At 42.2% G+C, this 18,313-nt stretch overlaps 2 protein-coding genes across 14 annotated transcripts in view; one reads left to right on the top strand and one right to left on the bottom strand.

Annotated features, from left to right (window-relative positions):
• Nucleotides 1-833: 833 nt before the first annotated feature.
• On the bottom strand, nucleotides 834-11,603 carry MRPL44 (mitochondrial ribosomal protein L44). 2 transcript variants are annotated; one of them, XM_033958648.1, is made up of 5 exons: nucleotides 11,585-11,603; nucleotides 10,542-10,723; nucleotides 7,899-8,367; nucleotides 6,010-6,188; nucleotides 834-1,611 (listed from the first exon to the last, which is right to left on the bottom strand). In XM_033958648.1, the coding sequence occupies exons 2-5, from the start codon at nucleotides 10,715-10,717 to the stop codon at nucleotides 1,440-1,442; spliced, it is 996 nt and encodes a 331-aa protein (XP_033814539.1). In that variant the 5' UTR covers nucleotides 10,718-10,723; nucleotides 11,585-11,603; the 3' UTR covers nucleotides 834-1,439. The 2 variants fall into 2 exon arrangements, with proteins under 2 accessions (XP_033814539.1, XP_033814538.1); XM_033958647.1 differs by lacking the exon at nucleotides 11,585-11,603 and adding an exon at nucleotides 10,866-11,012.
• The window catches only part of MFF (mitochondrial fission factor), a 64,346-nt gene continuing 56,661 nt past the window's right edge, over nucleotides 10,629-18,313 (top strand). Inside the window, exons 1-3 of one of the 12 annotated variants that reach the window (XM_033958642.1) lie at nucleotides 10,629-10,745; nucleotides 12,321-12,532; nucleotides 13,878-14,050. In XM_033958642.1, coding sequence (XP_033814533.1) covers nucleotides 12,322-12,532; nucleotides 13,878-14,050 — 384 coding nt within the window. In that variant the 5' untranslated portion in view covers nucleotides 10,629-10,745; nucleotide 12,321. Of the gene's footprint in view, nucleotides 10,746-10,815; nucleotides 11,337-11,612; nucleotides 11,638-11,838; nucleotides 12,050-12,320; nucleotides 12,533-13,877; nucleotides 14,051-18,313 lie in introns of those variants that run through there. The other 11 variants (XM_033958644.1, XM_033958641.1, XM_033958634.1 and 8 more) reach the window with 11 other exon arrangements.

Here is an 18,313-nt window from a genome sequence, read left to right as displayed (position 1 = left end):
CAGTGGTATAAATTAATATCCGGATATATAAATAAAAAACCAAAAAATGGTCTTAGAGACATTTGGAGCATTGAGATAAAACACCAAATTAGTGCATCTCAATGGCCACGACTTTGGTCTTGGAGGCTAAAATGTACGGTGTCAGCATCTATGAGACAAACTTGGTTTTTTCTTCTTCATAGAGCTTTTTGGACCCCTACTCGTTTACAAAAAATAGATAGTTCAAGATCTAATAGATGCTGGCACTGTCATATTGAAATTGGGACATTAGATCATCTTTTATTCTTTTGTCCATTTATCCTATCATTCTGGAAATCAATTTGGCCCCAAATTAACAGAATGTTAGAAAATCCAGTAGCCTTGACATATGATACTATATTATTTGGAACAACTATGAGAGCAAAAAGCCAAATTTCATCCAGTAATAACAAACTTTTATTTATTTTAACTGGAATTGCAATACAACAAATTACATTCAATTGGAAACAACATGATAGATTGAATTATATGTTCTGGTGGAATTCGGTATGCCACATATATAAAATGGAACTCGCTATTGCAACACACAAAGGATACATGAATAAATTTAAAAAAATATGGGGACCATTAACCGATTTTTGTAAAGAAGGATAATTTTTCCTATAAATAAAACTTGGAAATATCTGAAGACCGTTAACATAATTTCTCTAATGAACTTTTCCCATGATAAGATAATTGTAAAGAGGGGAATGGGGTGGGCTTTTCAATTTTGAGTATTACATACTAAATTAATATTTAAAGAATGTACAATAAAATTGATTTATGTATTATTGGTTGGGAAGGAGGGTGGGACAGGGGATTATTATATTAATGTTAAACTTGATATTAATATATGAGTTAGTCAAGTGTGTATTTAAGTTTCTATTGAGTTTATTTGTAACACTTGTTGTAACACAAAAAAATGAATAAAGATTTAAAACATATTCTTCATTGTACAGATCTGAAAATATGGACGTAGTAAAAACGGTCATAAAAGTCTTGCACACAACCATTATCTGTTTTCTGTATAGGTTTTTATACAAAGTTACACTGCCATCAACTTTACAGCAACAATGCCCACTGGCAGTGAAACTGTGATTACTATTGTCTCTTACAGCAAAATTTACATGTAAGCTCCACCAAATAATTGGCTCACATTGCAACATGTGATGAAGAACTAAGAGTTAACAGAGCATGCTATAATTAACAGTCCAGCACTTATTCTATCAATTAGTACTGCAGGATGGATTCATTTCCTTCTCTTCTTCCTGTCCTCAGCCTCCTACTCACAGTCAAATTAACATTTGCAGTGGATAGGAGACATTGCTGGAGTAGGCAGAAAGCAAGCATCAGAGACAGTAAATAAGTGGACTCTCATATATCCTGCCTTTCTTCACAACTAGAAGTTATCCTCAAACAGCCTAGTTATTGTTGACAGCTTTTACTGTTCTCAGTTCCTGCCTGGGTGTGAAGTAATCCCAAGGTCGCCTGTTGTCAGTATACCCATAGAGCTTGCGTAGTGCCACCCGTGCAACTTCCTCCTCTGCAGCAAGCATGGTTTCTCCAGGACCTTCTGCTAGAAGCTTCTTGTCACTGTAATAAAAAGTCAAAGAATTTTAAACAAACTTTAAGCTACCAAAATTTACATTTATGTTTGGTGCCTTTCTCTAAGACATCTCATTATAAAGAAATATAATAAAAATTATCAGTATAAAAAAGGATTTAATTTTAATAAAACATAAGATGCCCTCTAGGACACTAGAGATAGGATACAAACAAATTAGCTTGCTAAAAATATATTAAAAGATAAATGTATGGTTGATTAATTATGCAATTAAAAATAATCATCTGGAGGAAATAAATGTACTTTCAACTTTTTCTTAAGCTGGGGAAAGGTGGGAAGCATATTGCAAAAAAGGTGGCAAGCAAAGTCAAGGTTTTAGAGCTGCATTTAAAAAAAAGTGACTACCACTGTGAAGTTAAGTACATTAAAAGAGCATAAAAATCAGGTCAGAACATAACAGTGGAAGACATGAGGGGGCAGCTTGATAAAAACAAAGGAAGAGAAGGCAATGAAACAAGGAAATAAAAATAAAATGATCTGCAACTTTTTTGTAACAAGAGAAAAGAAAGAATTAGATATGGAAAGCAGAGTGAAATAGAGCACTGCAGAAAACTAGAAGAAATAGCAACATGGTTAATCTGTTTAGTGGATGATATACTAAGAAAAAAAGGATAATTACAGCAATTGTTTTGTTGATAGAACATGATGGCAGATAAAGGCCAAATGACCTATCTACTCTGCCCATCTGCAGTAACCATTATCTCTTCCTCTAAGAAATCCCATGTGCCTATTCCACGCTTTCTTGACAAGCCTTCAGAGTAGCAGTAATCTAAGCATAAAGACTGAGTTTAGAATTAGATATGTCAAGACTTATCAGAATAGATAGGAACAAGGATTCTAAAATTCCTCTAGATCCTCTTCCCAGGGACAAAATGCACTCATTCTGTACACCTGCCAACCCTCTCCATTACCCTCAAAGCTAATTTTTTGTGGTGAAGAGGAGGGTGAGCAGTGGTGGGCATACATGGTGTTATCCTCACCCTTCCACATCCTAACTTACACAGGTGCAATCTTCTCCTTCTCTGGCCACCCCTCCAATGCAGTCCTCCTTCCTGTTTGAGCCCTTTCACTCTCTCACCTCTGCTGTATGCCATTTTTCACTTAGTACGCAACTAGGTTAAATTTACCTCTTTCTTTTCCTAAACATAACTAGGGTTAAAAATATCTCCCTCTCCTATCAGGGATGCAGCCTGCTCCTCCAATGCCGGATAGAAACTGAAGACTCTTCCTTGTCCAACTGGGGCCTTGATTAGACTGCAGATGCTACTGCCTCAACTGCCAAGTCTATTTCCCCCGGATGCAGTGGTGAAATAAGGGGCGCCATCTTGATGGGGGCACTGGCAACTTCTGTCCCCCTCCCCACACTTGCACCCTTCCTTCCCCCTCTCCCGTACTTCTTTAAATCTTCCCCAGCGCAAGCAACTTCTCCAGTCTGCTGCTCACGTCGGCCTGACTCCCCTCTGAAATCACTTATGGATCATGGGACCAGGAAGTGACAGAGGGTACACCAGAGAAGATGCTTGCGCTGGCGAAGATTTAAAGAGGTAAAGAGGGGGGGGGGGGTCACTGCCCCAGGCACCTCCTACAAAGATGGGCAGATTTCCAAAAACCTGGCTAAGTAAATAATGTAAAATGGGAAAGACTATATTCCAAGGACAAGACAATAAGACACTTTATGCTTAAATCAGTTTGGCTCAAAGAAATAAAGCAGGCATGACCCTTACAAATTTGAGAAAAAATAGATGGATTAAGGGAACAAAACCAAACCAAACTGTGAATCATCAGAATGCAATGACAGAAAGAGAAGAAAAGAGAAATAGAAAGAAAATTTATAAAGTGAGGAAAAAAAGGGCCCTTGAATAGAATTTTCTGATTCAGCAATAGGTAAGATTTAGGGTAAAGAAAACAGCCTACCAGCAATAGTGCTGCCCGATTCAGGGAAAACAATTTTGATTTTATTTGGCCTACTGAATTGATTTTTCTTTTTGATTTGGAATTTTTGTGTTTTTTTTTCAAATGTCCTGGTGGATTTATTTTGTAGCCTTTCCACTAGTGCTGCCCGATTCGCGATTCGAATCGGGATTCACTTCGGGTGAATCGATTCGAATCGATTTAAATTAAAAAAAAAATAAAATAAAATCGGCTTCCCAATTCGGACCCTCCCCCCTCAAGCAGGAGCGGCAGCGCTGCTCTTGCTGGCCAGCCACTGCCGCAACTGCTTTAGAGGGCAGGAGGGAGGGTCAGTCGGGAAGTGCTGCTGTCGGCTTCCCCTCTGGCCTCCCTGAAAGACTGCACATCGCATCGCAATCATCACCTGCTGGGAGATAGAGCATACTGGAGATACAGGAGGAGTGCCAGCCAATAGGACCACCTGTGGACCACTCAGTTTCTCTATCTCTGCCTGCTGGCAGATGTGTGCTATCCCATTGGTCTCTGGATTCATCTGCTGCTGTTGCTAAGGAAAAGTCTTTTTTGTTTGTTTATTTTGTTTACACCACAGCGCCAGTGTGGTTAGGAGAAGGCAAAGGGAGTGAAGAAGCTTTAAAATAAACCCACCAGGATGTTTGAATCAAATCGAATCGAAAAACCAATTCAGTAGGCTGAATCGAATCAAAATTTTTTTTCCTGAATCGGGCAGCACTACTTTCCACCCACTCCACCCTGGCACTGTGCTGTAAACAAAATAAACAAAAAAGACTTTTCCTCTCTCTGTTAGGTCCTAGCTCATGCTCGCTGTCTAACACCAGCTCTGGCAGGATACACATTTCAAATCGGATATATTGTAACCAGAAAACAGAAAATACATTTTTTTCCCTACCTTCCACTGCCATATCCAACAAATTTGCTTCTTTCCCACTGTTTACCATCTCTCTCTCTGCCTTTTGCCCTGTGTCAAACCTCTTTATTTCCCTCCATGCAGCATCTTTCCCTTTCTCCCCTCCATTATCATGTGCAACATTTTTTCATCTCTCCCCGCCCTCCACCCTGTGTCCAACATTTCTCCCTCTCTCTTCTCCATGTGTCTCCTTTCCCTCCACCATATGCAGGATTCCCCCCCATCCCTTTCTACCTCTTTTGTTTTCATCTCTCCCTTCCTCTCCTCCACCCCAACAATTCATCCTCTCTCCTCCCTCCCCCATGTGCAACATCTTTTCATATCTCTCTCCCTCCCATCCCCCTGTGCAGTGTGTTTTCCATTCCTACCCCCCCCAATTTCCCTGTGCAGCAGCACTCCACCAATCCTCCCACTGTGAGACCCGACATACCTCCGGGCCTCCCATGGCAGCAGCAGCAGCAGAGCAATGGTGGCCGGTCGAAGAGGCAGCACTGTGAACAGGCTGACTGCAGCTGCCCTACCAGGGCTTCTCTCTGCCGTGTCATAAGTGACATCAGTGAAGTGGCAGAGGGAAGGCCTCGGAGGGGCTGACCGTGACCAGCCACCACTACCACTGCTTTAGTATACCCAGAGGTATGTCAGGTATCTGAGGGGGTGGGGATTGTTGGTCGCTAAATCAGTGAGTCTGATTTTTTCGGACAATGAAATCAATTCACTGTGAATCAATTCAAATCAGGCAGCACTAGTCTGCAATAGCAAAGAAGTTATCTTTGAAGTAATCTTTAGAAAGCTTATCTTAATGCAAACTACAACTAATCCAAAACACAGCAATTAGACTTATTTTTAAGAAAACTGTTTCATAGAAACATGATGGTAGATAAAGGCCAAATGGCCCAACTAGTCTGCCCATCTGCAGTAACCATTATATTTTCCTCTCTCTAAGAGATCCCATGTGCCTATTTCACTCCCAGTCTCTGTCTTCACCACTTCTTCAGGGAGACTGTTCCACGCATCTACCACCCTTTCTGTAAAAAAGTATTTCCTTATATTACTCCTGAGCCTATCACCTCTTAACTTCATCCTATGCCCTCTCATTCCAGAGCTTCCTTTCAAATGTGCATTTATGCCATGTAGGTATTTAAATGTCTTTATCATTATCTCCCCTCTCCCGCCTTTCCTCTAAAGTCTGCCCCATACACCTTATGATGAAAACTATTTTAATATTAATGAGCTGTTTTGATTGCACTTGCAAATATTTTGTGTTAGTCTGCATTAGCTCTACATTAATGTTAATACAGATTAACACAATGCTAATACCCCTTTTTTGCTGGACATGAAATCAAATCAGGCAAAAACACTGGTTCTCATGGAAATTGGAGAGGAAAGGGGGAAAGAATCCAGAGACATTTTAGATAGTAAATATATTCACAAAGCCTTTGCATCATGTGAAAAGCAGGTGCAAAGATTAGAAAAAATGACCTCTCCCCTAGTAAGTATTAATATCAAAGCTACAGTTATAACTTTTACTAACCAATACAATCCAACAAAGTACAGCGGCATAACAGTGCTGACTCCTGATTGTCTGGTAAGCCTTGGTTCTGGAGCTGAAATATTTCTTTTGGCCAGTTCATCCACCAGCAAACCCATAGGGTTCACAACAGTCCAGACATCAAATAGATCTTTCCCAATCAGCTGTGTAATTAGAAAATCCTAAGAAAGAATAAGTGAGTTAAGAGAGATTTGTATATAATGGAGGTGTCAGACATGCAAGTGTATCTCATGCATATTTATTACAATTAGTCTGAAGACCTGATAGGCTGGTGGTCCCCCAAGATAGGTTTGAGAACCATTGGCCTAGAGGGTTCATACAATTGTAAAAAAAATCCTGTAGATCTAAATGGCCCTTTTAGTTGTAAAGCATTAAACACAAATATATCACTTTAAAACATGGGTTCCCAACTCAGTGTTCAGGACACACAAAGCCAGTCTGGTCTTCAAGAACTCCCACAATGCATTTGCATGAGAAGGTTGCATTCACTGCATTCACTACATGCAAATTTCCCTCATGCATATTCAATCTTGAAAACCAGACTTGCCTGGTGTGTACCAAACACTGGGTTTTTCAACCAACATGTTGCTTGATAGCCAATGCAACTCCTCTAAAAACAGTTGTTTTTCTATTCAACTCTACTCACAGAAGCCTGTGTATCTAAATATTGGGCCCATATTAAGCAGGACACAATGGACTTTGTTTGTAAGATTTGGAAGAGGAAGCAACACTGGCCAGGATATAGTGGGATTAGAAAAAGTTCAAAGAAGTATAACCAAAATGATGAAGGGGATGGTAATCCTCTCATACGAGAAAAAGACTAAAGAGACTAGAACTCTTCAGTTTGGAAAAGAGACGGCTGAGGTGGGATATGACAGAGGTCTACAAAAATCCTAAGTTGTGTAGAATGATTAAAAGTGAATTAATTTTTTATTATTTCAAAAAGTACATAGACTAGGGAGACACTCAATGAAATTAAATGGAAATACCTTTAAAACAAACAGGAAATATTTTTTTCACTCATTTAGTTAAGCTCTGGAATTTGTTGCCAAAGAATGAGGTTACAGAAGTTAGCATAGCAGGGTTAAAAAAAAAAAAAAAAAGGTTTGTCAAGTTCCTGGAATAAAAGTCCATAGTCTGAGACAGACATGGGGGAAGCCACTGTTTGCCCTGGGATTGGTAGACTGGAATCTTGCTTCTATCTGGGATTCTGCCATTTCTTGTGACCTGGATTGGTTGGAAACAGGATACAGGGGTAGATGGATCATTGGTCTGACCCAGTATAGTTATGTTTGTATGCATACATACACCCAGTTAGGGAGGGAGCTGTGATGTGGGCAACATGGAGGAGAGGAGGGAAGTGTTAAAAAGATTTAGAAAAATCCTACACAAAATGAAAGCTCATGATCTTGTAGCCCGAAATGAGACTGGTTTCAACCGAGCTGAAAGTCCAAAAGAGTGGAAGGAAACTACTGGATCAAAAAAGAAAAGAAATATATTTTTTAAATGGATATTAAACATGTAAAATCTTTTGCAGAAATGTTGGCAAGTACTCAGTACAGAGAGCCTCTGTACGTCAATGTAACAGAAAATGGTTCGACTATATCATGAAATTAACATTCTCCTTTTTTGTACAAGAAAAGTTCAAAGAAAGAGCCCCACTCCCAAAGCAAGAACTTATGATCAGATGTCTTCACGACCATCTCTAGACTCACGAACCCATTCTCTTCCTCACCAAGAGGCAAAACGAACTTTTCAGAGCACAAACGGAGATTAATTTTCCTATGACATGTGACCTGATATAACCCAGTTTAGTATTGCTTCCTTCCTTATTTTTAAACCTATTAACTCACACTTAAGCAACAGCTTACCCTGATAAAAATCTCTGTTCTCTGAGGCCCCTTGCTCTGCAGCAGTGCACCTAGCACAGCATTGAACGTGCACTGCAGTACATTCTGTGGGACAGGAAACTCTGAGCTCAGAGTCAAGTCTTCAAAGCCCAGGTTTCTGGCCACATGACAAATGAGTTCCGGGTTGGTAAGGAAAGCAATAATAGCAGTGACACCCTCCAGGGGCATCTCTGGGTAAGCATCTTTGAAGCAGTTTGTGAGGTAAGTATGAGCAAAGGATGCCCCGATGTCAGACAGCTCTTGATTATTCTTCAGGTTTAATGCAACTGCTTGCTTGTCCAGTCCAAGGTTTTGTCTTCTGGTCTCTTCACTTTTAATATAGCAGGCATTCACAAATGCAGTTTTGAGAAGATCCATGGTAAAGGTTTCATGTAATCGAACACAAAAAGCCTGTATCTCTGCCTCATAGTCCCAATTAGGTTGCTGTGAGCTGAAAATATACACAAAAAGAACAAAAATTAGAAACAATTCACTGCCCTACAGCTGAGGATGGAACTTGCCTTTTCTTGACATGAACCAACCTCAGAGTCAGAGAATTTTTGTTTAAAATAAAATTCAAGTCTCCCTATGGGAGAATGTACATGCTGCATTTTACCACTAGATCTAACACCTTAGTAAAGCAAAGTGAAGTCACACAATCCAAATTATGAATATATTTCAATTTCTCAAATTTTTTAAATCCTTTTATTTTAAAAGTTTACAAAGAAGGAAATAAAGGCCTCAAACATCCCCAATTATAAACTGCCATGTTCACATAATAGATTTGAATAAGCAGTTGAACATAAGAGGTTAGCGTAATCACAGATCTAAACAAACCTCCCAAATATTTTATGAAATCAATGTATTAAGTATTTTATACTATATTCATTGTTGGTTTAACCATGAATTGAAAATAAAGTATGAAGGTTAGGCAGTCATGATGGACCATTCAGGTCTTTATCTACAGTAGACTCTCAGTTAACCGGCACCCATGGGAATTGATAGATGCAGGATAAATGTAGTTTCTGGTTGCTTGAGAGTTACTATTAAAACTAGGCTTAACTAATGCTATACCCCATACCATAAACTGTTCCAGACAAACTACCAGACATGTGGTAGGCAAAGTGTGGGCGTACTCAGGTGTGGCTTGCCAAGTTTAAAAACTAAAAATACTTGCCTTTAGTTTTCAAGGACCAATCATGTCAAAGAATGATGCTTGTCTGGGCGGTTGTATCCTTACGCACAAAGATGCTCATAGCATTGACAGACTCTCACATACGTGACATACATACTAGTTATCCTAACTTGAGCAACAAAGCAATCATGGCTTTGTTACCGTTTGGAACTTCTTATCTTTGCAAACTTGAATTTCCAGCTCTGACAGAAATTAAAGTGAAAAAAAGAGAACGCCTGCAGATGGTAATGAAATGTATGTTTGCTTGTCGACTATCAAGCCATGTTTTGAGTTAATATGCAAAAACAAGCACATCCATCACATTGATTAACAATTTTATTCTATCTAGTTTCACCACTGTTACAATTACCCATACATATCTTCAAGAACTATAAATAAATAATGCTCAAATTTAATTTTTTTGTTGGTTTTGCAATTTTATTTCAAATTATAATGTGCCGCAAAAAACATTTTCTCCATTTAGTGTGCCAAAGCTAAAAAAAAGTTTGAGAGATACTGAGCTATAGTATATATCTCCCACTTTTTACAAAACCATAGCGTGATTTTTAGCAAAGGCCATGGTAGTAACAGCTCCGATGCGCATGAGCATCGGAGTTGTTACCACCACACTACGGTTTTGTAAAAGGGGGGAGTTTATTTGTCTTGATTTCACTGTTAATTTAAAGAAGGGGGCATGCATAAGAAACAACATTTAGTAGTTTGATATTTTCTAGCCATTTTGCTTTATTTTATGTATTAATGCATGGTGACAGGACAGTACATACTTATACAAGCACCACTTAGATGTTCTTGAGACATAGGGCTCCTTTTACTAAGCTGCATTAGTGTTTTTAGCGCATGCAGCATTTTAGCATGCGCTAAACCCACGCTACGTGGCTAGAACTAACGCCAGCTTAATGCTGGTGTTAAAGTCTAGCGCGGGCGGCAATTTAGTGCGCGCTATTCTGCACGTTAAAGCCTAATGTGGCTTAGTATAAGGAACCCATAGTTTGGGCATAACAATGATGGAGTTTCAATGTAGTCATGTATTTTAAATACATGAGCGCATGTGTAAACTACACACAAACACATTTACATCTGCTATTAATCAGGTCTAAATACTGTTAGCATTTATACGCCACAGGGACTGAATATACATGTTTGTTTTATAATGGTAGATTGCCAAACTATATGTATTAGTAAATTCACAACCATGTGCCCACATCAACACCTTCCTAGATCCTGCACTGGATTCACTAGAACACATAAGCATAGCCTGTAACTGAGATTTGCACATGTTTTAAAGACATTTCAATATTTATGAAATGTGATAGTTCAACTAGTACAGACCAAGCTTTAAAGTGGATTACAATATAGTTATGCCCAAGACAACATCATTGATGTATAAACCAGAGCCTCCAATAATACTCCCCTCCCCCATGCCCGATTACCGTGGTGTAGGCGGTGGAGGTCCCTCCAACAGCCGCTTCCGCTCCAATTGCCTAAGGTAAGGACGCAGCCAGCGCTTCTTGTCCCGGTTCTGCGTAAATAGCACACTGCGGTATAGCGATACAGACAACAACCTGAAAGCACTCAGAACCCGGCAACCTAGCAGCCCCGACGCCATGATAAACTGCAGAAAGGGAAAGTGCAGGGTAAGGTATCCGGCAAGAAACAAGATAGGAACACTTTAGTTCCGCCCCAAGACAACTTCCCCCGCACCCTAACATCACCCGAGCCTCTTCGACGTGCTTGGCCCATACATTTATACTCACCCCCTTTTCCCCCCACGTAAACAGTGAAAGCAAACGACAAATATGAAATTTTTCCAAATGAGTTGGAACGACTGCTAGCGCTGTTTCCCTAGGCAACAGTGTCCGCCTCCTCCGTTCACATGACTTCCCGGGTAAGCTGTGTCTACGGGAACCCCCGAAGGACAATCAGAGCTACTCTCGTTTGGAAAGTGGCTTTCCAGTGAGTGACGGTTGTAGGCCGCTGGAAACGAACGGCACTGGGCTTCATGTGCTGTGCGCGGTGAGCTGGCAGTAAGGCGCCAGGGAGCTGCGGGTGAACGCCTCTAATTGGCTCGAAGTAGCCAGTGGGCAACGCAGCTAAACTCGCCACGACATCCCGGTACGAGGACAAATTCGGTGACCCTTCTCAGTCCTACTGTGTCTTCTTCGGTTTCGTTTTTAAGTAGCGGGGCCGGGGCAGTAGGTGAAGACGGCCCATTGGTGTTAGGACAGGTGCAGTTACTCCTGAAGTGGCTATGCCGGGGGGGGGGGGGGGCAGACAGGCGTCGGTTCGGTGTGCTCTGGCCGCCTTGGGAGACACAAACGGTTCAAACGAGCCATTCTCTCGTCCAAGCGTCGTTGATGCTTTGCTTATTTTTCCAGGACATTTGAAAACTTAGTGTGGCTGGCCGTTGGTTCCCCTTTTCGGAAATTCCCGCGTTGATCCCTATAACTTATAAAACCTAGCAGTGTTTTTGTACCCAGTGCAAATAACTTAAATTTGGTTTCCCGCTTTTCCAAACCCGTGCTTAAGGTCAGTTACGCGTAAAGGTAGAGTGGGCAGGTCCCTGCCTCAGAATTTATAATCTAAGTGGGTACTTCGAGCAATTTGGGAGGGGGAGGGGGGATTGACTTGCCCAAGGTCGCAAAAAACATCAGTGGGAGAAACAGGATTTGAATCCTTAGTTCCTACCTAGACTGAAGCTCTCACAATTAGGTCACTCCTCCCAGTGCTGTTTTCCAGGGTAGTCTGTTGAAGACATCATGTTTGTGTGCTGCCTTTTGACTTTATGTGGTCATGAGGTGTAAACAATCAGTTTGATGTTTTGTTTACGAACTAAGCATATAAAAGATGGGCTGTTTGTAATCAGGGGGTGACTATTTATGCTATTGTGTATTCTGGAGTGGAAAGGCCAAGTAGCAGAATTCAATGGTCCTAAGAGAAGGTAAAAGGTGACTTGTATATTCTAGATCTTTTCAGAGCACCCTCATCCTAGCCTGAAGGAGGATTACTAAATTATGTAGCAAATATTGCTGTTAAATGCAAAATTGAAACAGCATCTGTTACATATTGATGCTGTAAATTGCTTAGATTTTTGGTTCATTTCTGCAGTATATCAATTAATCATTGAACTATGTTTTCAAGTTGTTTGGGGGGGGGGGGGAGGTATGGTTTCATTCTGTGCCCATGGTGTGTGTGGTTTTTTTTTTCATCAGAATGAATGAGGCAACATTCCCCTCTCCTACTGCTGAAATGGCAGAAATGAATCGTATTCAATATGAAATTGAGTACACAGAAGGTATTAGTCAACGAATGAGGGTCCCAGAAAAATTAAAGGTGGCACCAACCAATACAAGCCTTGAACTAGAAGAGGAACTTCCAAATACTGGAGTAATTATGCAAGTCCCAGAAAGAATTGTAATTGCAGGTATGTGAAGGTATATTTGTTTGCTGTCCTCATCTTTAAGGGTTCAAATGGCATGGGCAACTACTAAAATACTAAAAGGAAAATTTAAGACCATACAGGAATGTAAGACCTTTGAAATCAAAATATTTTGACAGCAACCAGACAGGACTCAACAAAGATCTTGTTTTTTGTGTGGTATAACAAACCATGAAATTTTACAATTTTGTCACCTATCCATATCTCTCTGTATCTCACATACCCAGGTCTCTTTTTCTTTTACCTTGCCCACCCCTCCCTCCTCCTGTGAGACTTTCATTGGAATTGGAATGCTTTTATATTTCACTTATATGTACTGGTATTTGTCAGCATTTGCTTATTTCTGATCTGAAAAAGAAGGGTTACCTTCAAAAACTAATCAAACAATGTACTAAGAAGCCGATTCTCTAAAGTCACTGTGCATTTAACGATGGTTCTAAACCATCGTTAAATGCACTGATTTTACCACACAATTATTTTTATCTGTGCTTTCTAGCAGCCTCCGATTGTACTATGCAAATGTAGTACAATGAGGTAATTAATATTAAAACTGTAGTCTAACGTGGTCATTAATATTAAAATGACCTCTCCGGGTGATTCTTAAAAAGGAGCACCCCTTCATTTACGAGGAATCGGGGTCCATATTTCCTGGCTAGGGTCTGAGCTATCGTAGCCTTACTTTCCTGTCACTGCCTGAGCACTGATTGGCTCAAGAACTGACAGGAAAATAAAGCAGCTTGGTTCTGCCACCAGCCTCAATTCCTTGTAGCCCAAAAAAAGCCTGCTCATGCCGCTCAGTGGCCGAAGAAACTCGTGGCAGCCAGTTAGCAGCGGGGCAGGAACTCAGAAAGTTCACTTCTGCACGCTGCACCTCTACCGGGGAGTGGCAGTAGAGGTATGAGGCTAGGGCAGGGAGGAGGCAGAGTGTAGAGCCTGGGAGGGAGGGTGAAAAATCTGACAGGGGAGGGAAGGAAGTATACTGGGTGCCTGTTTTTTATGTCTCCCATCCCAACTCAGCCCAGCCATTGTAATGATATTCCTTGGAATACATTTCCTTGTAGAATCCAACTAGCAAAGTATATGGCTACCGTATGTTGCCATTAAGTGATGACAGTTTCCGCTAGTGCCTGTAAATGCTGCCTCTACAGCATCCCCAGCTCTGAAAGGTCTGGAAAAAACTCTGCACTGCACGAGATCAAACTCTGGTCTTCTGTAGTGCACTGCGCAGCACTACCACTGAGCCACCAGACCTGCTTAGATGTTTGTGTGCTTAATGCAAGAATTTCAAATGGTTTATTTGCAAGTATTCTATTTTCTATATTTTTTATAGGGGACAATGAAGATGTTCCATTTTCTAGACCACCAGATCTTGACCTCATCCAGTCTACTCCCTTTGAAACTCTAGCGCTCAAAACTCCTCCCCGAGTTCTTACCCTAAGTGAAAGGCCATTGGATTTCCTGGACCTGGAGAGACCTTTGGCTGTGACCCCTCAAAATGAAGAGGTAAGGACCTATATGTCTTTTTTATAGTAAAAGGTCTTAAGTCATGATTGTTAGCCTTTGTTTACAAGGTTTGTATTCCATCTTAAATTCCAACATACTATAGACTGGGCCAGTTCAGTTTATTAATTTTCATTTATTTTAGGGTTTTTGTAGTGCTATATAGCAAATAACATCCAGAGCATGATTTCAAGGGCTTACTTCTTCAACTTGGAAAACTTTGGGATAAGCAGAATTTGAACCCTGCTCTCTGGTTCACAGTAGGAGTATGCACAGACACAGTTTATGTTGTTTCAAATAATTAAAATATAAACACATTTAATAATTTTGATAAATGAGCCTCAAATTTTTTAAAATGTCTGTTTTCTCACTAATGCTGCTGCAGAAACACTGCCAATTTCCTTCCTTTCCCCTCCCTCCCAATTATTCCTCCAGTTCTGGACCTATTTGTTGATTTTTTTAAAAGTCTTTGTCAAGTCTGGATTACTGCAATTCAGTGTATTTGGGTCTTTCAAAGGTCAATCTGTAGAAACTTCAATTAATACAGAACACTGCAGCTAAATTTATCTTCGGTAAGAGTAAATTTGATCAATTAACCCCTCTGCTCAAGGAATTACATTGGCTACAGTGTATCTCAAAATTCAATTCAAGTGCATTTGTATTGCATTTAAGATCCTATTTGGCATTTTTGCCGCTTTTGATTCCTTTAGACTGGAATGTTCATAAATCTCATCTTCCAGAAGTTCTCAAAAATGAAAACTTACATTTCCCTCTCTTGTAAAAACAGAACCTTTAAGAGATTTAGTTATTCTTTTGCTTTTAAATTAACCAAATTCTGGAATGCTTTACCGCTTACATTAAGAAGTTTAGGTTTTTTTGCTTTATTCCGGAAAGTTATGAAAACTTTTTTTGTTTGCTAAACATTTTGGAAATTAACTATTTTAGTCTACTTTTTCTTGTCAAATTTATGTATTATGTTTTACATTATTGTAAACCGAGTTGAGCTCCTCTTGGTTGATGACTTGGTCTATAAAACTAAGTTTTAGTTTAGTTTTAGTTTTCTTTGCAAGATAGCAGGAATCCCTGTTCTTGCCCTACTAGTCATGCGAATGTAGATGGCAAAGGCAGACTGAGGCCAGCACCATTGTTACTTCCTTTTATGCAGAATGCCATCAGCCTTGGTTTCCTGGTGCCATATGGTGTTGCAGCATTGGTAGGGCTGTGAATAGCTCCTGCCCTGTGAAAAACATTAAGAATGGCATGGTTGTAGTTTTCTTTTTTTTTTTTGTAAATCTTTATTCATTTTCAAATATTACAACAAGTGTATAATAGTCAATCAGAAAAATTTTAACAAATCACTTGACAATCTTACTTATACTCCTTAAAATATATAAATATAAAAGATTATCCCAGGACAAGCAGGCAGGTATTCTCACTAGTGGGTGATGTCATCCGACAGAGCCCCGATACGGACGTCTCACAAGCATGTCTTGCTTGAAGAAACTCAGAAGTTTCGAGATGTCCGCACCGCGCATGCGCCAGTACCTTCCCACCCGATGGTCCGGGCGTGTCTCCTCAGTTCTTTTCTTTCCGCGGAGCTGAGAAGTCTTTCTTTGATTCTGCGCTGATTGAACTCCCGTTCTTTTGCCTTCCATAGCCGCGGTTTTGAGTTTCTTTTACTCTTATCGTGTGTTTTATTTCTTTTTCCAAAAAAAAAAAAAAATTTCTTCCGGCGATTTGGCCGGGTCGGCCGCGTGGCTCAGGCCCCGCTCCTTCGATCTCGCGGCGGAGCTTTTTCGGCCTATGTCCCGGCCAATCACCGGTTTTAAAAAGTGTAGCAAGTGCCAGCGCGCGATTTCGCTGACGGACCCGCATCGACGCTGCCTGCAGTGTCTTGGTCCAGAACATTTCCCGAAATCGTGCCGGCCTTGTTCCACACTCACAGCGTTTAAGCATCACTGTTTTTTGTGGGAGTCGATTTTCAAGATGGAAGCTGTGCAAGACCCTTCCGCTTCGACTTCGGTTGGTGCTTCCCCCTCACATACGAAGCCTACCACCGCTCCTGCTGCTCCGGGTCTCCTGAAACCAGCTTCGTTTGTCCCGGTTACGACCCCGTCTTTGGTGCCGGTGCTTCCATCTCTTAGGTTCAGGTACCGCCTTCCACAATTCGGCCTCGAGTCCCATCTGCTCGCTAGAGGCATCGGGGGACCATGCTAAGCATCGTCATTCTAGATTCCCCTCCAGACACCGGGAGAGGCATCAGTCCAGGCATTCCTCACGGCACTCCTCGAGGCACTTGGAGGTTTCGCCGCAGAAGAAGCAGCCACGCATGGGGTACTCTTCCTCAGACATGTCCCCTCCGCAGGGACTGGAGTATGAGGAACCATCCACCTCTTATTCTCCCTGTCGCTCCCAGGTCTTTTTGGACCCCGAGGCCTCGACTTCGTCCAGTCCTTCTCGGAGGCCGGTGCTGGCGGATCAATTGTCTTTTTCTTCCTTCCTCCGGCAGATGGCGGATGACCTGGACATTACTTTGGACACCGGTTCGCGGTACTTCAAGGAATACCTCGACACCATGCATTTGCCTCATCCTCCTGCGGAGTCTCTTCGCCTGCCTCTCCTCAAACTTCTCGACCAAACGTTCATGAGATGTTTTGAGACGCCATACTCCATTCCTGCGGTCCCCGGCAAGTTAGATGCCCGATACCGCACGGTCCATCACAAGGGGTTCGAGGGCCCTCAACTTTCCCATCAATCCCTGCTGGTCGAATCGTCCCTCAAGCAGTCTCATCCGTCTCAGGTGTACGCCTCGGTGCCTCCGGGGCGCGAGGGCAGGACCATGTTTGGCAGGCGGATATACCAGAACTCGTTGATGGCTTCCAGAGTTCTTAATTATACGTTCCATTTTGCATCTTATTTAGAGTTCTTCCTGCCTGTGCTTCAGAAGTTCACACCTTACATTAAATCTCAGGCTCGCTTCGAGTTCGAGGAAGTTGTGGCTTCGCTGTCCCAGCTGCGCCTTCAACTGATGCAGTCCTCCTATGACGCCTTCGAGCTCTCGGCTCGAGCTGCTGCCTGCTCTGTGGCCATGCGTCGTCTGGCCTGGCTTCGAACCATTGACATGGACCCGAACCTCCAGGACAGGCTTGCCAATGTTGCTTGTGCGGGAGCGGATTTATTTGATGAGTCTATCGAGACTGTGACGAAGAAGCTCTCTGACCATGAAAAATCCTTTCAGTCTATTCTTCGGCCCAAGCCTAAGCCTCAACAGTCTCGACCTGCCAGACCGCCCTTGATCTATCAGAGGCGTTACACTCCGAGGCAAGCTCCAGCTGCCAGGCAGCCTGCAAAACGACAGCCTCCTCAGAAGGCTCCGCAGAAGCCTCAACCGTCTGCTGTCCCTAAGGCTACTCAGCCTTTTTGACTCTCTCTTAGGGAGCATAACCAACCTCGTTCTGCCGTCCCCTGTTTTCTCCATTGGGGGTCGCCTCCATCATTTTTTTCATTGATGGACGGCTATTACAACCGACCTCTGGGTCCTTACCATCATCAAGGAAGGGTACTCTCTGCAATTCCATCGTGTCCCCCCGGACCACCCTCCAAGAGAGTATCCTTCAAACTTGACTCAGACCGCCCTTCTTCTTCAGGAAGCTCAAGCTTTGCTCCGGCTTCGTGCCATCGAGCTGGTCCCTGTGGACCAGCACAACTGGGGGTTTTACTCCCGGTACTTCCTTGTCCCGAAGAAGAAGGGCGACCTGCGACCCATTCTGGACCTCAGGGTCCTCAACAAGTTTTGGTCAAGGAGAGGTTTCGCATGCTGACCCTTGCTTCTCTCTATCCCCTCCTCGAGCAGAACGACTGGTTATGCTCTCTAGATCTCAAGGAGGCCTACACTCATTCCCATTCATCCAGCCTCTCGCAAGTTCCTCAGATTTCAGGTGGGACATCTACATCTGCAGTATCGAGTGCTTCCATTCGGCCTATCCTCGTCTCCCAGAGTCTTCACGAAGTGTCTGGTAGTGGTGGCTGCTGCACTCTGGACCAGGGGTCTCCAGGTATTTCCCTACCTCGACGACTGGCTCATCAAGGCCCCTTCAGCTCCAGAGGTCATTTCGGCGACCCTGGCTACGATTTGCTTCCTGCAGAGTTTGGGCTTCGAGATCAACTTCCCCAAATCTCATCTACAGCCTATCCAGTCTCTCCCCTTCATCGGGGCGGTCCTGGATACCATTCGACTCAGAGCATTCCTTCCTCCTCAGCGCATGG

This window comes from Geotrypetes seraphini, chromosome 9, assembly GCF_902459505.1.
Source record: "Geotrypetes seraphini chromosome 9, aGeoSer1.1, whole genome shotgun sequence".
Classification (NCBI taxonomy): domain Eukaryota; kingdom Metazoa; phylum Chordata; class Amphibia; order Gymnophiona; family Dermophiidae; genus Geotrypetes; species Geotrypetes seraphini.
This window is presented reverse-complemented; position numbering and strand designations above follow the sequence as displayed.